Source organism: Centrocercus urophasianus, unplaced genomic scaffold (assembly GCF_019232065.1).
Source record: "Centrocercus urophasianus isolate 14NV4802_14NV808 unplaced genomic scaffold, USGS_Curo_1.0 seq_22, whole genome shotgun sequence".
Lineage (NCBI taxonomy): Eukaryota > Metazoa > Chordata > Aves > Galliformes > Phasianidae > Centrocercus > Centrocercus urophasianus.
Genome location: NW_024884778.1, coordinates 15,853,110 through 15,877,430, shown reverse-complemented (window position 1 = coordinate 15,877,430; position 24,321 = coordinate 15,853,110). Strand labels below are relative to the sequence as shown.

Below are 24,321 nucleotides of genomic sequence, written 5' to 3'. Positions count from 1 at the left end.
ACCATACATAGTGTTATGTGTAGTCAGTTCTCACCAACTGTCAAGCTTGTGAAATGTCCTCCTTGTTTATTTAGTAATTATTGTTCTTTTATGTATGAGTTTTTTCTTTTCTGTATTGATGTTTTGCTTTTGTCAATTAAGTTGATTAATTTAAAACATTGATTTTGGAGAAAACAAAGCCACAGTATTTCATAAATGTTTTTGCTTTTGTCATGTGCATTTGTTATTATTATTTATTGGTTTTTTTTGTTGTTTTTTGTTGTTTGTTTTTATCCATTATTATTCAGTAGATTCTTCCCATCCCTCCTCCCACCCTCCTTCAGCTACAGATGGTGCAGCAAGTGCAAATGCCACTGATAATGCAAATGCCAGCTTAGTCAATGGTACGTCAAGAACACCTAGCTTGTTTTATTTGATAGATCTCTCTCCCAACTATATAAGATTCCCTCTTTCCTCTATGAACTGCACAGTTGTTTTATGTGTGTCATTACCCTCTGAATGCTCCTATTCCATAAACTCTACAGTAGCTTATAAGAGATGCCACAAAGATGCTATGAATGAATTATTTCATTCACCTGGAATTAGGCATGGAAGTTGAACAAATAGGAACTGTGATCTCTTTGCTGTTGATTAAAATTGCATTTAAAATCTTCAGTTTAACAAAGACTAGTTTCAAAACTCCTGAGTTGCCTGTACATAAAGTTTCATTGTAAAACTCGTTACGCATTGATCAGCACAGAGCTGAAGAACACCATGAAGAAAGGAATGTGTCATCTTTTCTTCTGATGTGGCACTCTCATAAGTGTTCATAAAGTTCTCACGTAGTTTTGAGAAATAATGTTGGGGTCAGGAAGCTGGCTCAATTTCAAGTTGCAGTGTTTTCATTTAAAAAATTGCTGTTGTCAGCATCTTTTCGAGAAGAGGCTGACTGAAATGGCATTGTGTGGGTATTTGTGCGTGCTCTTAGTCTGTGACTATGAGCCAGTCTGCACTGATTAAATGTATATATATGTAGTTCAATTTTGACTGTCTCTTACTACAGCTTCTTGACCCCATTTGTAGCATGCAGGTGTTTCAGTCTTTTCTAATACTTTAATTGCAGTATTAAATGGAATGGGTCAGTTAGTCTAGAACACTAGTCTTAGAACAGCTGTATTTTTTCTGTTCATAAAATACGTTTAGTCTTTACTAAACTAAAGAGCCCTTTCCCTCTGGTAGAGCATCAACTACACTGACAAGAGCCATTTTATTTTTTGTCATGTTCATAACTGAAATTTTTCCTTTATAGGTCAGTAGTTGTTGCATTATGCATGTAAAGCTAGTTAATGACATAGCAAGTTCTGAAGAGTTAGTAAGATAAACTAGTGGGATAACTTGACAAAATCAGAAAAGATATTAAACCTGCCTACAAGTCCCATCCCTCTCTTATCCCTAAACCATCCTAGTTCCAACATCCCAATTTCAGGTTTCTTAGAGACTAAGAACCAGGAAATTAATGAGGACTCTCTCATTTTCCTTTATTTTTAATTCACGCATACTTTTTTTGTGTGCAAAACAAATACACCCACAGAACCAAGTCTTACCAGATTACCTCCTTCTGTCTCCCTGGAGACTGCAGAATTATATTTAGTCTCAGGCCTGCAGTGGCTGAGCAGTAGGTTAAGCATTTGCCTAAGTGTTTTGCTGGAAAACCATTGCTCACTAAGCTGAAGAAATTAATCTTGATTTATTCTAACCTGGTCTCTCCGTTAGCACAATTTAATTGCCTGGCAAATATCTTTTGCATTTGATCTTAATGTCTGAACTTAATATTGAAATTGAGTGTCAAAGGATATTAAATCAGTGCGTTAAAGCAAGTATCTATGGGACTTTCTATCTTCTCTCCCATTAGAAACAATAGTTACTATCCCTGTTTATCTTAAAGCTATCGTTAGACAAAGAAACTCAGTGCTTTTCAGTGGTAAGTGTTGAAGTCAGTAATTCAGCAGAGTATGTTTCTGCTTTTAACTTTTCTAACATGAGGCAGTTGGATTAATTCTGCAGAACTTTGATCAATATGAGAGAAGAGACTTTCTATAAATCAACTTTTCTGATAGTATGTTCAGAAGAGAGCTGAGACTGCAAACACAGTTGAATCTGAGTGCTTTGAAATTCCCTGGGAAATTGCCCTAGTCTGGTTTCTGTTAATATTATGCATTTTTCTATTCAGCAGTGATGAGTTAGAGAACACTTCAGAGGTACATTGGTAGCTCTGAAATAAAAGCCTCCTATTTATTTCCATGGAAACTACAGAAGATACAAAGTGCATACAAATACTAGTTGATGGAGCAAATTCTCAGTTACAAAACACTATTTTTCAGCACAGTGACCACCATTAGCTCAGCATTTTCACCAGCGATGGTCAGCATGTCTGCATGCCGTGCCATGCTCATAAAAATCTACACCAGCCAAGATGACGCACTGTTCCTGTCCCCACTGCTGACACATACCACCCACCACCTAGCTGTGCTCACATTCACTGCTTGGCCTCCATGAATGTTTATCAAGTATGAATGAATGTCAAAGTGTGCAATTTTTCCACATGGAAGAATTCAGTTCCACTCCTTTGCTTTATAAGTACTTCATGTCAGACACCATGCTGTCAGGCTGCCTCTCTGCTGCCATCTGTTGCACAGCTACAAAATGTAATAGAAGATAGGTGGGAAGGTTCAACTTCTTCTGCCATCGCACCAACATCTGCCTCTAACATCATGGGCCAACATAATAAAATAAGGAGGCATTACTTTCAGAGCAGCCCTCACAGCTGTGTTTCTGCAGGGTTTGGAGAGAAGAAAGAAAGGAAAGAATTAAATTCTAACAGAAGAATATCAACTTCTTGTAACCATTTTTTCCAGCCTAGATTAAACTAAACTTTCAATGATGTCTAAGGATTTTCCCTGAGGTATAACTGGAAATGAACAGTTTTACCCAACAGCTTATATCTCTGTGTAGAACACACCTCCAAGGAACAAAAAAACATCATATACCTGAATAAGTACTTAGCACCGGAAATGCCATTACTTGTTAGTTGAAAATCAACTTGTCACAATTTAAAATAAACTGGTTTATATCCTACTTACAAATACACAGTTGGCCCAGAAAAAATGCTTTTTATGCGCAGTCCCTGAACTTACAGTGATGAAGCTGTATAGGCTTCTGACATGTGCTAATGTTGGCCTCCTGCTGTAGTGAAGGAACTGCTACACATTCTGTAGAGTTCTGGCACTTGAAATAAAAATGTATAATTGTTAGTTAGTCTTATTAGTTAATATATAAATATGCATATATCCACAAAATATACTCAGTTCTCAAAAGGATACCGATTTACAGAAAGGTCACAATTCATGAAAATTCCTTGGAATTTATAGTATTGCGTTTAGAAAATATAAAATATGTATTTTTTTAAATATGGGAAGCAGCAACCTCAGTTTGTTTATTGCATGGTTATCCCAAATTAGATTGGATTGGAGAAAGCAGTGTTGATCACTGGCTGCTTTATTCCTAGATCCCTCTGCATAAAAGTATCTAAAATATCCAACTTGAGACAATGAGATCAGGTTTATTCCTTTGTAGTTAATCTCATTGGCTCATATCACACTTCATGAAAGAATTCCTAATCTTTCACTTGACATGTTTGACATCACATTTCCCCCTATATATAGATCTGCAATGCACATCTGTTCTTATGAGTTGCATAATATAACTGAGTTGGCATTAGGAGAGCTGTAGCTCATTTCTGTTGCACGAGGAGACATTTTGGAAAATCAGTAGGGTAGCTTCTTTTTTCACTCCACCACAGCACAGCAGAATAAAACTGGATTAGCTTCTCTGGGTGTTTTCAAGCAGTTTCTCCAATGAACAAGTAACTTCTAATGCCAGCAGTAGGAGTTTATTACTTTGTCTCACTGATTCCTCCTTTCTTAAGGGCTGGAGAAGTGAAAGGGGAGTTTTTCTTGGCTGAGGTTACTGTTTTTAGAGTAAGAACTCTGGCAGTAATAGCATCATGGGTATGTTCCAAGTAAAGAGATGGAAATGTTCATGAGGTAGAGGCAAAATGCAAAAAACATTCTATATTTAAATGCGAAGCCTTTAACAGAATACAAATCTTAAGAGGCTCTGGAAGTTTTTTCTCAACATCCTGATTTTTCATCTTTGCATGGAAAATAAACTCCGAGTAATTGCCCCAGATTTCAGGGCACACTGTCCCCAAAGAGGGAAATGTTCTTTTTGTAAATAATGCACCCAGGTCAGGTAATATCTCTAGTCCTAACACAAGCTGAAAGGAGAAGGATTTCTCATCAGTACTGATTCTGTCACATTAATTTCTTACTTTCTTCTTAAGATTTGTCAATTGCAGACTTAGGATTCAATGAATTACAGGGAATGCTTGGAACCAAACCACTTATTTCCCTTTACTCTATTATTTTCTTTACCTAATTGTCTAATTCTTCGCTGATCTATCTAAATAATTTGAATTCAACTAGTTTTAATAACTCACTTTACTCCCCATAGCAGTCCCTGAAATATTAACTGAAGTGCAGCACAGTAGCTGCAGAGGTTTAGAGTATTTTTCTTAAATAGGTGTGTTTACATTGTTGGTTACAAATGACCATTTTTGTGTCTTTGTATTTTCAGGTAGCCAGGATCGATGCATTGTTAGTGTAATTCATTATGATAATGATTTCACCTCTATTAAGCGGCAAATATAGACAATAGCAAAATACTGATTCACATAGAAAACAGTATTTGTATTTTTTTAGTTGAAGAATCTTTAATTGTACTGCTTGAATTATTTGAATTGTATTCAGAAAAACGAACAATAAAGCAGAGCACAGAGCAGGAAAAACACAGGCAGATTTAGAATTCAGCCACATGCTGTGGGTGCTTTTTGTTTGTTAGGTTTTTTTATACTACAGTTTTCAGATGAACTGACAAATTTTTGTTGTATTTCAAAATGAAAACAAACTTTTTTTTGCTCATAGTCATAGGATCATGTCTTATGACAAGATGTAAGTCTTTGGGAGAAGGGTATACTTTGTTTTTTAAAATCATATTTCATCCAAGCTGAGAACGGAGATAAAAACAGGCATGCTAAACAGCATACTTCAGTGATCCTAGTGAATACTTAGAGCATTGTATTTAGCAAAACATCCTTTCCTTTACTATCATTCTACACTTTGCAATTTCTCAGTGACTGCAGCCTCATGCTACTAAGTATGAAGTGAAATGTCACAGTAATACATTTTCAGCTTTTTCAGCCATTTTTGCTCTTTTTAGGAGTTGAGTTTTTAGTGATTTCCCAATTACTGAAAATGCAAACATGTAAGAAATGCATCTTAGCCTTTCAGATTTGCTACTGTGCTTTCACAGCATAGCGTGAAAAGATTAATACATGCTGAAGCATAATTTCTGCTGCTTTATTATGCATGCTGGTATCAGCTCTGTAATCACAAGGAGGCAGAAGAGCAGAACTTAGCTGCTGTATTATTATTGTTTTTTAACAAACTCTTATGATACTTTTTTTAGCAGAATGTGTCAAAATCCCGTGAAGATATTTTGACTATTGTTTTTCCTTAGTATTATTTTTCTATTTAGAATGATAACTAACTACAACGTGATGATGCCATCCATTCAGGACATTGGTAGTTTATTCCATGAGATTAAATTTTTTTATCACTGTGAAAGTTTCACAGCGTACCTCAACAAGTTTTGAATACTCTATGTTCAACAGTTATTCTGAATAGCAGAGTTTCCTGTGCTCTAACTGGTACTGTGCCATTTTTATTTCAAAGGCAATTTGATATGTTGTATTACAAATGATGGGTTTGATATGGCAAAACTAAATGTAGCTAAATCATTACACTGGAAATTACAAATATATTTTACATCTTTGTTTAGAATAGATCAGGAAATAGGATCATCACCTGACGTTCATATTTACAGGAGCAACTTGCTAAATATCATGGCAAAAATAAGAAAGATGTCATTTTACAGTTTAATATATTTGTATTTATTAACAGCTTAGTTATTTGTTGTCTTAATTTGCCAAAATAATTCATTTAATTTTGGTGGATGTTAATTAAGTCACGCTATGTACTGGTGTTTGCCAATTTTTTACCTGTGGTTTTACTGAGTTGTAGATGTCTGAGATTTCAGTTCAGGAGTATTATTAAACTTCTGCTTTGTACTGGATTCTTTTTATTAGTTTCATCTTCATTACTTACACAATTTGTTTGTAAAAAGTAATGATATTTAGTATTTTCTGTTATACCATTGAACTTGACTTGCAGATGCTTAATGTATCCACCTTATGTCATCCATGCTTCTAAGTAAACATATAACAAAGGCTACTGATCATAAATTAGTATCTGTAACGCTGTCATTAACTTTGTCTGCCCTTTTCATTTTAATTTCCATTTTCATGTTGTCTTGGGTGAAGATTGTTTACTGTCTGTTGTCTGTTGAAATTTTTCATCATATAGGCAAAATGCAGGATGGGAATATGGAGAACAGCCAGAACAAAGGTAATCTTCTTTCCTATTAAGAAGGTTGTGGATGTCATGTTTAGCATGTAGTTAGATGCTGTTGAAAAATAAAATGAAAATCTGTGGTTTCTGCACAAGTGTACAAATGGCCCTACCAAAGAAATTGTAATTTATAGAATTTTGGTGTATCAGATTCTTAGGAGAGGAAGATATCATTATATAAGATACTTTCATGTCTCAAAGCTTGTTTGAATTCATTTTCGTGTGCAAATTATTTATGCTATGTATCATTAGTGAGTTTCCAACCCTCTTTTTGGTATGTCTTGTTGACTTTGGTGTTTAATGGTGTTGTATAGACATTTTTATTTGTGGGGAGAAGATAAAATAATAGCAAAAGGAAATGTAATGCCTTGGGTTATTCAGCAGTGTAAAAGTGTGCTATATTGATGAGGAAGATTAAGAACATTAGGTGTTCCTTATTTACCGTACAATCTCAGGAAGACATGGAAGTAAATATTTTACCTCTGAAGCAAAGCTATAGTTCCATTTTTATTAGACAGGAGACACCAGATATCATGATTTCTTTAGATTATGCTAAATAAGGAATTTACACCATTTTATTCTTTTTGGAAAATTCTAAACTTAGCAAAGTTAATGGATCAAAAACAGAGCAGCTGAACTCAGTTGTTAGTTGTACAGAAGTAGTAAATAAAGTCATACTAAATGTGTGTGGTTTAAGGTTCGACAGACCAGTTACATTTCCAGGTCAAATAAGCGAAATTTTCTAAAAACTGTTCATGAATGCCAAACCAGAGCAGATCTGTTTCATCTCATTCTGTTTAATTTGCTTTCCTTTCTGTACCGGACATATACACATATATAAATTATGGAGTGTCACTGCTTTTAAAAAGCATCTATTTCTTTCTGATACTAAATTGAAGTTTCCTTGTATCAGCATTAGCATTCTTTCAAGAAAGGATGCTTTAGCCTTCAAAGTTATAGTTTTGTTTTTTACCGAAGAATGACGATGGTATTGCTGTCTGACTTGAAGGTCAGATCAGGCGATCTGATAATGAATGCTAAGGAAACTTTTATTTAAGTTTGGTATTATTCTAGAATAGTGGTTCCCAAATTACGGTCCACTGGTCACTGAGATGCCCATGGAGTTGAGCAGCAGTTGTATGGATCATCCCTGCAACCACACTGCCTTTAAAATGGTTTAATTAACACTAAGATTATAAGTCTGCATTGTAGTCTATGAGATATACCAAAATTTAGAAAATTATAGACAGTCAACTTGCCAAAATATTTGAGATCTGCTATTCTAGGAAATCCTGCAGTGCTGATGTACTGTTTCTTGCCAAGTGTTGCAAAACATTAAGTGATATATATGTGTATGATACAGAATATTGTTGGTGGTAAACAAACAAACCAACCAAGAATTAGAGGTTTTCATGGTACTTGACAAATGGTGCATTACATACATATTCCCTTGTGTGAAGTGCATGTGGGTAAACTTGTACATTTGTGTCCCTCTGGAACCCCACTGGGTCCTCACCTGGGCATCTGTCTGCTGTGGGAGCAGAGGGTAATCCTGTGCAAAGTTATATTCATCAGCTCCGAGTGCTGCTAGTTTAATTCAGTGTCAACACTACAAGAAAAAGAATGGAAGACAGTTCTGAAGTAACAGTTTTGTTCTGCGTTATTAGCCAAGCAGCAAGATGGGGCTGCTGCCATGGAGATGCAGCCACTGAAGAGTGCCGAGGGGGGAGAAGGAGATGACAAAGACAAGAAGAAATCCAACATGCACAAGAAGGAAAAATCTGTCCTACAGGGAAAGCTGACCAAGCTGGCAGTCCAGATAGGCAAAGCAGGTATGATGGGATAACTGACTGAATAGCAGAATATTATTACTAAGCACTAAGGGCTTATAAACAAATAATTCTTAACAGAGTAGTGCTTTATTAGTGCAACATTTAAGATTGGGCTGTCATAGTATGGTTCTGAAGATAGTAGGTGGTACTGAAGATCTTTCATTTTCTAAAGCCCAGTTTTTACAATCAAGAAACAGAAAGCTTTGGGCAACTTGGATTGTAATGAATATATGAAGCAAAATGAAATGTAGCTTAGTTGATATTCCCAAATGCAGTAATTACATTATATTAATTTCCTCTTCCCTTCCAAGTACATAGTTATAGAATCTCTAATATAATCTGAAAATGTCACTCTCACAGTATTTCCCACTTGTGGATTCTGAAATTATTCTATTTATTATCTCGTGACTTCCATGTTCACACCTTCTATGCAAATATGATGTATCTGTTGGCTATTCTGTCCAATACCACCTGATCCATGCTGTTAAAAGTGGCACTTCTCCAACAGTGCAGGTAGAAAGTTTAGGTCTTTCAAAATGATGTAATGCTTGCTAACTATTTTTTTCTAGTGGTATTAAAGAGGTCTCAGACTCTACCCAGATACATGGCTGTGCTCCTACAGCAGATTCCTATCTTCACTTCCATTGAACACCCTTATCCTTCTTTACCAGTCTGATTTTTATCCCTCCTATTCCTTCTAAATCCTTCTTAGTTTATTGCACTTTTTTTGATGGCAGAAAACCATGACACCACTTCTGTCTTTTTTTCCTGGACAGTATGTGGCTCGTAATTTACAATTATCTCTCTTTAGTATTCACTTTCATGGTTTGCCCACTTTCATATTCCTCAGGCTTCTCTTGTTTTGTTGCTGGCTATATAGCAATACACACTGATATGAAACCTCATAATTTCTTGTGTTTATTAACTTCTTAAATTACATATTTTTCAACAGTAAGTACTTTCTCTACATCTCTTTTGTAATTTTCAAGTAATTGTATACATCTTTCTAACAGTAATGTGGCAAGTAATATGAATTAAATTAATTACGATCTCTTTAGTCTTATTTTTCCTTCTACATCAGGCAATCTATGGGAATGTCTTGAGTTGTCATAAAGATTTCCCTATATAATGTTTTAGTGGATTTTTCTTTATCCTCTGATATTAAGTGGTGGTCTCCCTGAGTCATCAAAATCCTGTCAACCTTAAAATCCTTTTACTTATTTTTTTATTTATTTGTCTGTCTATCATTTCAGTCAAGACATGGAATTCACTGTATCACCCTTTTTTTCCATGATCTCATTAGGGAGAAATTAATTTACTCTGAAAAACAGGCTTACCCTCTTCATCAGAGAATGTCGAAGAGTAATAACAACAAGGTTAAGTAGGTGTTCCAAAGGAAACCAGTTTTTGTTTGTCACTTTAATCCAGGAGCAAAACTGTGCACGAGAAATGCTGTCTTACCACAGTCTGTATGAGAGCAAATTTGTGCCCAGCCAGGATCTTCTGTGACTTCAGTGAAATACTTATTAATCTCTCTTGTGGAACGCTGTCAGTGTTGTATGCCTTTGAGCCTCTCCTTACAGAAATAAGCACTATTTGCGTAGATTCCTTTGTAACAAAAACTTTGGGAACACTAGTATTAGTAAAATTTACAAGAAGACCAATTAAATAACTGTTCAGTGGACAATTCTGCAATGTTACTTCATTGTATTCAACTGGATGCCTGTCTGAAATATTCTAGATAACAGCAAATGATAGGAAGAGGCTCCTTTTCTTAAGCCTCTTAAGGTAAACATATTTAAAAAGAAGGATGAGCAACTGATGTTTGAATATGTACAGAATAGTGATGTACTAACCTGAAAAACTTAGGTTAAACAACAGCACAACTTTAGACTGCCTGGTAAGTTTTAAGGGCAGCAATGTGACAGTGCTTAGAAATTACTGTAGCAGCAGCTAGCTGCTCTGTGGAATGGAGTATCTCCCTCTTCATTAGAATGTATGTATATTTCTTGTAAACTTACTATAATAATGGTTTTTGCTGCAAATGTATTATAATAATTTTTTCTTTGACGTTATAAAATTCATCATTATTTGTACTGGTGGCAATGTAAACTCTCATGAAGAGTGAAAATAATTTTACATTGAACTCAAATATAAAGTTCTAATTAAACTCAAATATAAAGTTCTAATTGCACGTATTTTTAATTTTTACTTTGTAGTAACTGCATATTTCTATTTACAGGTTTGGTGATGTCTGCCATCACTGTAATCATTTTGGTACTATATTTTGCCATTGACACTTTTGTGGTGAAAAAGAAACAGTGGTTACCTGAGTGCACTCCTGTCTATGTTCAGTATTTTGTTAAATTCTTCATTATTGGTGTTACTGTACTTGTGGTTGCTGTCCCTGAGGGTCTTCCACTTGCTGTCACTATTTCTTTGGCTTATTCTGTAAAGGTAAGAAACATTCAAAATAATTATAGGAGAAAAAATAGCTTTCTGTCGAGTTTGCTAGTGTGTTATTCTTCAGCTTTTGTCAGGTTTGATTGAAGTTGGCCTGTAAATTAATGTCATTAAAATGATAATGAGAAATTTCTTTAAAGTATTGCTTTGAAAGTACTTCTGACAAAACAAAAAAATGCATTTGTATGCTAACTCAAGTCTTTTAAACTTCACAGTTTTCAAACAACAGAAATCCCTGCTTAGTTAACAAAGTTACCAGGAATTTATTGAGCGGGGCTTACTTTTAAGAGTAGTGTAGGCTTTTAATATAAGTTTGTCTTCAGACTTGCTTTTGCAATAGTAAAAAGTTTCGACAAGGATTTGAAGTTTTCAGGATTCTTTTTTCGAAGGAAGTAGAATTCTTCTTCAATGCAGTTACAGTGGTTTTTTAGCCAATGCAAATGATTCTGTCACAAAATCAAAGAATGATGGGCCTTACATAAACATTCTAGCAATCCCAGGTGAAAACTCTGTGATTTGTTTCCATTTAGCAGGTAAATAACGTGAACGTTATGAAGAAATATCTTGATTCATAGGTAGTCAGATCTTACTAGGGAAAAAAAGAGCAGATCTCAGCCACATGATTTTGCCAGTAAGGAGCCTAACTGCTTTAAAAATATTTTTCCATTCTCCTGATGGCCTTCACACAGTGCATGCAGCACATCCATCCCTGTGTAACTATGGGTGCAGTATCAAACAGTTATACATCTTGGCTTCAGCTGGTGACACTGTGTCCTGTGAGCATAAGGTATTGCTCTGAAAGTTAGGGTCAGGTGATTGGACATAGAGGTTTTTAATATTGAAAAAGTTTGAGTAAGGGCAACTTATAACCCCAGGAAGACTGTCCATCTTGTGAAAAATATGCAGTATGGAATGGTGGTGGATTTTTTAAGTCATTGGTGGTTATTTTAGTTTGATTGGGTTGTAAGGTGTGTAGTCACTCTCTGTGCTGTAGGGTGACACTGGTATTGGAAATGGTATTAAATAAAGGCTAAAAAGTTTGACTAAACATTACAAGGTTAAAATATAGAAATATGAATAGTTTACAGGATAGCTTCTTAATCATATTCTGTGCATATACAGTGGTTGAATTACTAGGTAACCTTATTTATGCTACTAAGTATTCCTGATTGATCTCTAGATTTAGGACTTTAGCAATAAGAAACAAAGCAAACCAAAAGGAAGTGTGTAAAACTGCCCAGTTTCTTATGTTTGCTATAGTTATACTGTTTTTAAAATCCTATTGTTTTCAGTATTTCCAGTACTTCAGCTGATCTTTGCTGTTCTACCTGCTCCTTAAAGTATTTATCCATGATAAAAGGATAGAACTATTTCATTTGATAAAAAAAACCAAAACTATTCCAGGGATGGTCAGGGCTTGATTGATTTACACAGTAAATACAGTACTGATTACTGGACACAAAATTCTGATTGAGCTTCTAGTGAATAAGATATATACTTTTTCCTTTGTATGACTGATGTTTCAGATTTGTCAAAGCAAATCTTGGAGTTACTTTTTTTTTCCCTCAGAAAATGATGAAAGATAACAACCTGGTCCGCCACTTAGATGCCTGTGAAACTATGGGTAATGCTACAGCCATATGCTCTGACAAAACAGGGACACTAACAACCAACCGGATGACAGTCGTCCAAGCCTATATTGGTGATGTGCACTACAAAGAGATCCCTGACCCTGATTCTGTACCTGCTAAGACTCTCGAATTACTGGTTAATGCAATTGCTATCAACAGTGCTTACACTACAAAAATTCTGGTGAGTAGTTTGTTGGTTTTTTTTTTTTTTTTTTTTTTTTCCAGTAGTAAAATGAAACATGGTAGTAGGAGTCATAACTTGTGAAAGCATTATTAATTCCTTAACATTCTGCATGAATTGTTAAATGCTGTTGAATTCCTCAAAATGAGAGCAGAGGTTGTGAAAATAATTACGTGGGATTCTTTTTTTGTGAACAGGGTTGTACTTGTGTATACAAGACCATGCTATATTTACAATGTTTTACTTCCAACAGATTGGGATGATCCAACCTGTGTGCTGGTTTCTTTACTCATAAAATGAGTTTTCACTGAGGCTTCCTATCTGTAAAATTACTTTTGTGTGAAATCTTCGATTAATTCTTCAGTAAGACAAGTGAGATTGGTTGTATCAGTGAACAGTCCTTATTGTTACATTTTCAAATGAATGATGACTGCAAATGTTTTATTTACTCAGTGAAGGAGGACATAATGGAAAAATCTGGTGGCTTGTGCCATTAGACTTTTCTGTATATGGCTAGTAAGAGACTGAAAACTTTTGCAATCTCAGTGGATTTTTTCTTTGAAAGGTCAAACTTAGTATCAGACCAAATATCTTCTAAGCTTGTGAGTTTATGCATTGTCCTTTTTATAGATCAATAATGAGCTGAGCTGCATCATATATGTACCTCATAATATTTTAAAAGTAGGGTTTTTTTAAGCACAATCACAAAAAAACAATTGTTGGAATACTGTGAGGCACCCACTGCTTTGTTCTCACTGAAAGCTCTCTGGAAATAGAGCAGGTTTGAGCTACTTTCTACACTGAGAGGACATGAAGCCTTCAGCAGCTCAAATAGGTACTGTTTGTTCCCTCCTTGCAACTGAAATCAGCCCTTAATGAACACAGCTCTTCTGTTGCTCTACAAGGACAAGGAGCTGTAATAGACAACTGAGGTCAGAGCTACTCCTTTTGACTTGAAGTTCAGATACTCTGGAAATGCAGAGCTCACTCAGCTACGTACCATTTTCAGCTGTAAGAATCCAAAATAGCAGCATCAGTTCTCACCTGAATTCTGGATCTCATTCTGTCTTTTTCTTATGATCTGTCCAGATCCATGCCAAACAGGTTAGCCAAAATGAAAACGGGCCTGCCTTCCTTTCTTAGGTGGTTCAGTGTAAAAGCTACATAGGTATTTTATGGCAGTGGCTTTTAGAAATCTAATTTACACAAATTGAAAATTAGCAGGAATGTTTTGCTGTTAATGAGCATGCTTTCATAGATCAGTGTAACGTTTCATTTTTAGAAACAGGAACATATATCTTAGTTATGTTAATATGATTATAGCCCCTGCAAGTCTAGGTGCTTTCTCCTGCAGGAATTGAAATGGAACCAAACTCTGCCTCAGGACACACACTGGAATTAAAAAATGGAAATAGAAACAAATAGGAACGAAGGGCAATAGGTCAATATGGACATTGGTGTTTGTATAACTGCTAGTTGCCAGTATCAGTTCTAGCTGTCACTGTGGAGTTCAGCTGTGGTAGGGATTTGAGAGAAAGTTACCAGCACTGGCAGAACTTGTTCATTTCTGAGATGAGGTGGCACAGAACAGCAGACTGCTAGTTCAGGTAGGTGCAGCTGGCAGAGCAAGACTTAATGTCAGCTGTGACTCAGTTGTTCAGCATTTTGCTGTTTGTTTTGAATGCTTGAAACCAAACACAGAAATGAGGTGTTTGTGTTCACCTTCCTGCTGGTTCAGACTCTCATCTGACTTTTTAGCTTTCTGGATGAGATGTGGGAAGATACTACACCACTTTCCAAAGGCTCGCATGTATAACATATACGTTTAATATCCTCTGTCTTATGGCAGCTGTTTCATGTAACAGAAACATTCCTGGTTAATAGTAGTTGTTGTGATCTCACCATTGGTGTCGTTTTACATTTTGTTTCCTGTTAGCTAGAGTCATTCCTTCTCACTGAAAAGACTATTGTGTGCTTGTTAGGAGTCAGCGTTCCACTACTGCCGTTATTTTATGCCTTTGCACAGATCAATTCTATTCTAAATTAATAGATGCAGCCATTTATTCTCTGGAAATCACAGGATGCTCTGGAATACTGGAACGTAACTGTATAAAATTAGTGGTCATTTTTTAACAGCATTATAAGGTCAAACCTTGAAGCGTGGACCCCAGGAGAATACTCCAGTATCAGAGGAGGTGGTTGTTACAGCAAGCTTAAGCTAAAGTTTGTGATAGAAAATACTGTTTCAAAGCCCTTACTCACTACAGTTAGTAAATAAATACAGAAAAAAATACAGAGGGGAGTCGGATAAAGGGTGCAGTTGTTTTTCTAACTGTTAATACTGAACACATGCTTTTGCACTCATTCTCAGAATGTAGTTAATAGAACGGTGAATATCAGCTCAGACCCAAAGGGTGTATGAGAAAATGTCGTAACAACTGAATTTTAGATATAATGACGTATTTTACATACATTATTAGTGATCCAGTTACATGTACACTGTACATGCTCACTGTACACGCTCTGAACTTCTGTTCAGAGTGATCACATACAGGACCTATGTTATCTGCTGAGTGAGCAATGTTTCATCTTCTATTATCTTTTGATTAAGAGGCAACTGAACCATTGATAAAAATATAAAAAGAAAATAATACCGCTGCTTGGAAGAAAAGATTTGAGGTTCCCTGAGAAATTAAAAAGAAGTTATTCTAACCAAACAACTGCAAAGTTATATATAATTCTTTTCAGTGCTTCTCAAGGATTAAAGTATTCTCTCAGCTGTTTTTGCATTCTGTTAGTCTTTGAGCATCTTCAGTGCTGCTCTTATGCTGTTTATGTGAAGATGTTTTCCAGAAAGCCTATTTTTCCCCAGTATTACGGTTTTATGTAGCTTTAACTACCAAAAATATAAATTGGACTTAATTTTGTGGAGGTAAGCTGTGACAAAGGCTGTGAAGCACCTCTTAGTCTGAAAACAAAATTTCCATTTTGGGAATCACTCAATTTCACTTGGTTTGAAAGCACAGTGACCTTGAATATCAGGGAGCAATACTGAAATACAGACTCTTTATGGCAAAAGTAGTGATTTAAGCTTTTGCATGCATAAATACAGTTCTAGAAAAGTATGAGAGCTGCTCTGAAAGTAATGCCTCCTATTTTATTATGTTGGCTCACGATGACAGGGGCAAATGTTGGGAGTAAAGCAGTATTCCATTACAGTTTGTTGCCATAAGAGAAATGGCAGCAAAGGGCACTCTGGCAAAATGGCGTCTGACATGGAAGTACATACGAAGCAAAAAAGCGTCAATGAATTCTTCCGTTCAGAAAAAAATAGCACTCATTGGTATTCACTGACATTTGGCTGAACATTTATGGAGACCAAACAGTGGATGTGAGCTCAGTGAGGCAGCAGGTGGTGCATTTCAGCAATGGCAGTGGCGACAGTGGGTCACCTCTGCTGCTGCAGATTTTGGTGAGTGTGGCACCCAGGCTTTTTCTTGTTCATCTTTGGCACAAATACAGAGCTCATGGTGATGACTATGTTGAAAATCACATTTTGTAGTTGAGAATTAGCACTATCAGACTGTTACTGTGTTCTTTGTAGATTTTATTTCCGTGGAAATAAATAGGAAGCTTTACTTTCAGAGCATTATTTTCTTTATTCTTTATGAATTATTTTTCTTCTGATTTCCTCAAATCTGTCAGAGGGCAAAGATTACATGCTTGCTGGACAAGTATAATGTGTTCTTACTAAAAAATGGTCATGTCTCACATTTAGTCGTGGGATTTTCAGTACGAATGGACTTGCCTGAACCAGTCATTGTCATGATTTAACACAGGCATTTCAATGGGCACTTAATAGCTGCCTGAGGAGCAAAAAAAGAGAGCTACTTATGCTTGTATTAGGTGAATATCTGCACTGTGAGGGCTGTTTTCAGTTCTGAGGATCTGGAGCATCATTTACTGCATTTGTATGGTGTGCAGCATAGTGTATTGACATCCTTTTACTGATGCTGTTGAAGGAAAAAGATGTCACAGAAAAGTGCAGAACATTCACTGCCTTCCACAGCTTACAAAATGAAGTAAACACTTACCTGTGGATAAATACTAGCTAATGAATGTGCCCTTGTGCAGCTTTTTGGACAACAATGGCTTTATTGGATAAAACAAAGGTGGTGAATTAAGAAAATAACAATTGCTGTCAGAACAATGAAAGCAATGTATTTCCTGTTTATTGTAAAGCACAAAACCACACGCTTATGACACTGACGTCTCTAAAAAAACAGTGAAGTTTGCCAAGGTTGCCAGCACCCAAACTGCCACTACATTCTGACTACAGCCCCAGATGAGACTCTTCACAGTACACTCTTACAGGTCTGTACTCACAAGGCTGTAGGTTTGAAAACCAGACATACTCCCAGCAAGGAGCAAACAGGAGTTTCCCACAAACTTCCCAGAGAAGGGGATCTGTCAATGGGAGAATGATGCTGAGGATGCAAGTTGGTGTGCAGCATAGCCACAGGATGGGACTGCAACACAGAGTCAGCCACTTCTATTTACCAGGAGAAAAAGGGAGGTGTTAATTCACCTTATTGCCTTTTGTAATTACTTTTTCATGCATATATACTGAAAGGTCTTATGAAAATAAGTGAACTAAATCCCTAATGTCATACTGAAAGCAGTTCAAGAGACTTTGGCACAGGATTTCATTGTTAAGGATAAATAGTTCTTTTAACTAATTGTCTGATGCAGAAATACTGGAATGAATACAATTCATACTTTCTTGGAGAAAAGAGGTGGAGGGAGGCTGACAGAACAAGTAGGTAACCCATAATATGACAGCCATAAGAAGAAAATGCATTCTACAGTACTGAAATTGTAGAAGTAGAGGAGAATAAGGTTCTAGCACAATAGCTGCTTCACATGAATAAATGAGCTTCTACAGTGGGGACTGACAGCACAGATGTAGAGGCAGTGGAAGGGTTCTTTTCATCTGTGAGGAATGTATCTGCATCCAAAAGTAGGACAGCTATCTAGGTGGCTGGGAGATAGCGTCCCATCAGAAAGTCTTCAAAGAGGTGTGTGAAGTTCAACATTTACTTTGCTTTTATACAATTGGTTTTAAAAACATCAAATTTCAAGACTTAATATGGAAACTTGTTGCAGCTGAAGCATGGCCTTGTCAACAGACCTGCCTCGATTTGGTTGCCTGTAGTAGACCCTGACCACCAGCTGTCCCTCATTGCTCCCATTCCTGATCTTAACACACTGGCTTTCAACGTGTTCCTGACTGCTTTTGAGGGAGCTCCTCGCAGTACATCCACTTTTTAACATAGAGGGCAACTCCTTCACTCTTTCTACCTTGCCTATCCCTTCTAGAAGGCCCTCCATGGTAATTATTCCAGTTATGTGAATCATCCCACCATGCTTTTCCTGATAGCAGTAAGGTGATAGTTTTCCAAGTGCATCAAGATTTCCAGTTCCTTCTGCTTATTTCACACACTGCATGCATTGGTATAGTGGCAATCCTGATCCCTTTAACATCTTCCCAAGAGACAAAGTCTTTTTTGATGTTCTATAATTTCCTGTTCGCAAGCCTCCTGTGACCCAGCTTGAAAGAACTGAACACTTCAATTCATCTTGTCTATCTTATTTTGACATGATGGAAACAAATTCTCAGTAGTCATATATATTTATATGTATAAACTATTTGTATAATGTATATACAATGTATGTACTATGTACATAATATATACACCATTTAGCCAACAAAATTTCACTGTCATTTTCCTTTACTTTTCATAATTTCATCAATTTCAATACAGTTAAGGTCTTCTTGGAAGCTTTAAAGCTGTATTCAAAAACATGGATAATTTGGAAGTTACTTTATGAACAAAAAGAAAACAAACAACATACACAAAAAAAAACCCACCAGAATTAGTAGGTTTGTAGATTTTTTCCTGATTTTTCCCTAGATTAATTTAAAAATTTATCAGTGCAACAAAAGAGGATGGAAATCTATCTTTTCAACAGTAGATGTTTGCAGCTCTCTAATTCTTGTCGTACATAGCACAGACCTCATCTTTTATATCTCTAGGTACCTGTATGTGTGTATTTATACAGGATCACTGATCATTAATGTATTGTTGTCCTGCTGAGAACTGGCATAGAGCCATAGAATCTTTGAGTTGGAAGGAACCCTTAAAGGCCATCTAGTTCAACTCCACTGCAATAAGCAGGGACACCTACAGCTCCATCAGGTGCTCAGAGGTCCATCCAGCCTGACTTTAAATATCAAGGCATCCATCACCTCTATGGGCAACCCGTGCCAGTGCCTCACTACCCTTATTCTAAAAAAACTTCTCCCTTATAATCAATCTAAACCTCCCCTGTTTCAATTTGAAACATTTTCCCTGCTAAAGAGTCTGTCCCCTTCCTTCTTACAAATCCTTTAGACACTCAGGACTCCCTGCTGCCTTCTCATCTCCTGGCTGCACAGCCCCAGCTCTCAGCCTGCCCTTATAGGACAGGCGTTGCATCCCTCGAATCATTTTTGTGACCCTCCTCTGGGTGCAACTTTAAAGGTCCACATTTCTCATGTACAGTGAAGTCCTGTATTCAAAACAGAATAGAGTCTCTAAAAATTAGAGAGAGATTGTTTCATTTCTTACACCAGGCTCAAAAGCCAAAAATCAGATTATGCCATACCTATAAACAGAAAATATCAGAATTTGTATTTCCTGAGGCAGCAGCAAAAGATTCCGTATTTTACTGTAGCTCTTTACCAAGGGCAATTAGACTCAATGAAACTGCAACTGGATGTCACTAGAATTCTCTTCTTTATTCAGAGGAAAACCATGGGAAAATAGCTTTTATTCTTTGAACTACAGTTTCAGTTAATACGGTAGTTAAAATTGGAAGAACAATTTACTTATGGTCTTCTTTGAAACTCTTCATAAGCACTTGTTTCTTGCATTAAAAAATGCAGATAAAATTACCATTTCTTTTTATTTGATATGAATGTTCATGCTAGATCTTTTTTTATATGTAACTTCTCCCGTTATTACGCACAGTGTTCCAAGTTAAAATAGATACCAGCCCAACGTTTGTTACACTTAGAAAACTAAGGAAACAATGGGAACAGAAATGATTAAAAAAAAATAAATAATAAATTGAGTGAATAGTGTGTCCTAAATTCTGTATTATTCCTTCTGTGGTTCCTGCCATTAATAGTAAGCAGCAAATATAACTGGCAGCTCCAGCTGTTGACTTGAATAAGTCTGTGAGAATGAGAATTCATTCATCTGTTGTCAGGCAGAGTTGACTTATATATTGGAAAGAAGATCACGTTTGGGGAAGTGGCAGTGGAGGAAGGAAGGGATGTGAAGAAAGCAGAATATCAGAACAAGGATACATTGAGAGGGGAAAGGGTAAACCTGGAACATAAGGAAAAAAGATGGTTAGACCCTGGTTAGACCACAGCAGCAGGAGAGTTTGCCTATATTGTGTGCTGAGCAGTCAGTGTGCTGCTCTTTGTGCTGAGAGGCATTCCCTACCTTGCTGCACTGCAGTTTCTTCATAGGAGATTGTAAGCTTTGTCTGTGGAGAGATTTTATCAGTATTTTTGGAATGGAGGGATTTCAGTTAATTCTGGTCAAAGTCTGAGCAGAGATCATCCTTTATAATGGTTTTCTTTCCTCGGCTTTCTTTCCTCCAGCAGCGCTCAAAAATACATTCCACCTTTGGATAGAATCAAGATTTCAGTATCTTTAAGACTGAGTCAGGCAGAAGAAGAGGAGCGCTATTTGGCAGCCATTTTGTGTGAATATGGATCTATGGAGGGTTTTATCCTTACATAATAATCCTAGAAATTAGCAAACAGTAAGAAACACCTGGGATGATTATAAGAAACATAGCACACGTGACGGCACTGGGGACTGCCTCCTGGTCAACTGGCATTGCAGCAGGCAACGTGGAGCAAAGGGCCTGAACCTTCTTTCTGCACTGTGGAGTACACTGGGAATGTAAATCTGTCACTGGCTGCTTTCAGTGTGTTGTCTTGGTAGCAGAAATTTGTGAAAACTGTTTATCCTCTTGTTTTTTAAGTGCGCAGGTGATGGCATTAAAATATTCTCTTGAGCATTTCTCAGTGTCTAGATAAATGCTGCATTTGATCCGTTTAAAATTAAAAGGTTAATGCCAATCTGACTAATGACTTGGAAAATAAACAGTATTACTTACACAAAGTTACTTCTCAGACGGCAGTGCCAGCAACTGTCTCTTACAATGTTGTACAAATGCCAGGCAGTGGTGATTGGGACTGGGTAAACGAGGAAAGAAAACACGAAGTCTTACAGGAGCTTAGAATTTTCCTGGTGAGCGATGGTTCCTTGCTCAATTTAAAGCTCCCTATCTCTAAGTGAAGCATGAAATTCATTCACTTTTCTAGAGTTCCAGCCTTGATCTTGTTGTCTTTTTGTACAACAAACCAATTGCTTAGATGATGAAAACGTTTTTCCAGCACTACCCAATTTGTCCCTTTCCATCTTAGTTGCATTTTCAAAGTGCAGTGCACTGTAAATTTATTTCTAAAAATTCACGTAATTTGATGAAAATCAGACTGAATTGATTTCTACAGATCTGTGTATTTTTATGAGTTTTAATTCCAGAGGCATATATTTTACCTTTGTCAGTGCATTCAATTTCTATATTTTGTTTGCAGTGTTAGACAAATACATAATGTAGGTATGTGTTATAGATGAGGCAATGAGACTTTGCAGGCAAAGTATCTTTCTGTACATAAACAAACAAAAAAATTCCTTGATATTTTCTTTGAAAGTCTTTTTTTGATAAACATTTTACCAGAATAATCTAGACAGGAGAAAACAATGCACAGCATGCATATCATTTGCTGTGTAAATAATAATTATTACAGATAACAGATCATGCAGTCAACTGTCTCTGCTGTAGGAATGGTAATTAACAGAAAGTAATGATCTTCACGTATGGCTTGCCGTTGAAGTTTTATATAATATGAGGTACAAATACAACTTTTCTTACTAAATGAGCTACTGAGTTAATAACTGAGATGAGTGTGTTTAGGAGAGGCCAGCGGTGTGTACAGCACAGGACATGTGATGCCCATCACTCCCTTCCTGTGGTCAGGATGTACGTGCGTTGTCCTGCAAGCTGAGAGCATTTTTTAATAAAGCCTCCTCTTCTGAGAGTTGTATGTGGGGGGTTGGAATGGCATCAGCTGCACAGAAAGCTCCTTCACAGTCATCTGTGGGGTGGATTTACCTAAGCAAAGCGGGATTAGGGAGCAGAGATCAGAGCAGGGCCATTCTGTAAATCTGCTGTTGACACTGCTACGTGCTGCGGAAGGATGGATTTTTTCATTTCTGGCTGGGTTGGCAGAGGCAAGGCGGGTTCCCACAGTATGGCTGAAACACTGTATGCAGAGGGTGTGCGATACACTCAGATTGAGCTAGCTATTTCTCCTAAGTGCTTCTTATGCAGTGAACTATCGTTGCAAAGTAACCTGGCAATAGACAGCCTATGAGTGCAGACAAAACTTCCTTAGTTCCTTATCTTCTTCTTTATAAAAGCTGACTGCTGTGCCTTAGTAACACATGCATATGGGTAATGAGGATGGATGAGCAGTCCCACATTGTGCAGTATAGCCTGACATACTAGCTGAAAGTTGATAATACAGTTGAATTAGATTTATTTTCTTTCTTCATGCTAGAGAGAACAGTGATATATAAAACCGTATTCCTACTGGCCTTGTTTGCCTTCGCAATTTGGTAATTGCAGATTCAGATTTTTCCCATCAGAATAATTAATCACTGCAAGATAAATAAGAGTGACAGTCACTTAAAAGCTTTTTCTTACTAGAATGATAGCTTTTCTTTTTCCTTTCTGGTTTTCCTACTTAACTGTATGAGAATGAATAACTTAGTTTTTTTTTTTTTTTAACTTGTCATGATGCAAGTTTTTCTATCCATTTGCATAGGATTTTCTTTTAAGTTATTTATGTTACCTTTATGTTCTTCTTTCCCTCTGTTCCTGCACTGGTGCAGGATGATTCACTTGTAAGGATAAATGCCAGTTATTTCCAAACATACCTGTAGATGAAAGCAAGCTTTAGAGTCCCCTTTCCTGCATGATATTACAAAATGTTTTCATCTAGATATATAAATACTACTTGTAGTTGTCTGATCATTTTTAGGATCATTTTTAAAAGATTATTTCATTAAAAATGGGTTGCACAGTGAATGATTCTAACACGTGTTTCTGTTCATGCCTGTGGTACCCTGCTGTGATAGTCATCACACTTTGGAGCTCATTATTAACACTGGCTCTAATTCAGTGTTAGCACTTTGTAGGGGATGTTTTCACAAAGCAGATTTTCTTGATGGGAGCTTTTGTTTTTCTGTGAGTGGACATAAACCACTTACTTCAGGCACCTATTCTGTGAAATAGATTGCTTTTGCATTCTCTAATCTGTTTTAACATAGATTTCCCTTATCATCAGGAACAAAAATGCAATAATTTCACGTGATAATTTAATACCAGCTTTATAAAAATGACAGGTTTTATAAGCAAACAGTGATGCAAAAAAAAAAAAAGGCTTATTAAAAACAATATAAGATGAATCACCATATAATGTTTCGTAGAAGTTACATAATTATATATTATATACTATGCAGTTTGTGGAAGGTTGTCTTTTTATTACTAGAATGTTACATAAAGTCCTTTATGCAGTCAGAGACCATCAGATGAAACTCCACAGGTTTTGAAAAGATGCCATGAGTATTTTAATGTGTTCAGAACTATGCTGTTCTTTAGCATCGCTAAAGAAATGACAGATTTGTTTTGGCAGACACTTGGTGCAGAAAATTAAGCTTTTAGAAGGTAATTTTTTAAATTCCAGAGGTTTTTTTTTTTAGAAGTACTATTACTTACCTGTCTCGTGTGTAAAGGCAAACAGAGTATGGCTGGCTTCTGGCTATTCTTTAGGAAGATACTGTGACACTTAAATCTATCTGAAATCATGAATGAGTGCTGGGCAGTAGATACAGCTCACTGTTCATCAATTCTGGATGAAAGTCTTGAGTGTGCTAAAAAGCTCCACTGCATATTTCTCATATCAGTGTTATTTTTCTCTGGTTTCTACTTTTTATTCAAGTGAGCAGATAATTAAGTTACTTCACACTTCCCTTCACTCCAAAGAAGGATTGACAATGTTCAGTGCTGATTTGCTAGTTATATTTCTAAAAGGTGAGAGACAAGTTGTCCTTAGAGAATTTTCTTTTAAGAAAGGACAAGATGTTCGAGCTCTCCATCATTCTTTTACTATTTCCTTTTGAATGAACAATCAGATGAAAATTGGCTGCAGTCTCAGTCTGTTGTTCTGCCCAGCAAAGGCATCATTCATGGTATCCTGGAGAGGAACCGGCCAGAGGATGGAATTTATAATGTACATCAAACGTTACCCCACCAATCATGCAAAAAAAGTCCCTGTGAGAAAATATTAGATAAGCATTACTATAATGTATTATATACACTTGAATTCCTGCATTTGCTTAACAAAAAAAATAACAACAACCCTAACTAACCAAAGCCAATTTAAAAATAAGTTCAGC

General features: G+C 36.4%; 1 protein-coding gene across 8 annotated transcripts in view; it reads left to right on the top strand.

The window, feature by feature from the left end:
- Positions 1-24,321, top strand: part of ATP2B2 (ATPase plasma membrane Ca2+ transporting 2) — a 252,133-nt gene that overhangs the window by 167,587 nt on the left and 60,225 nt on the right. For 7 of the 8 annotated variants that reach the window (XM_042823423.1, XM_042823421.1, XM_042823429.1 and 4 more), the window contains exons 8-12: positions 288-383; positions 6,522-6,563; positions 8,234-8,398; positions 10,641-10,855; positions 12,431-12,673. In XM_042823423.1, the coding sequence (XP_042679357.1) occupies positions 288-383; positions 6,522-6,563; positions 8,234-8,398; positions 10,641-10,855; positions 12,431-12,673 (761 nt within the window). The remainder of the gene's footprint in view (positions 1-287; positions 384-6,521; positions 6,564-8,233; positions 8,399-10,640; positions 10,856-12,430; positions 12,674-24,321) is intronic. The other variant, XM_042823425.1, reaches the window with a different exon arrangement.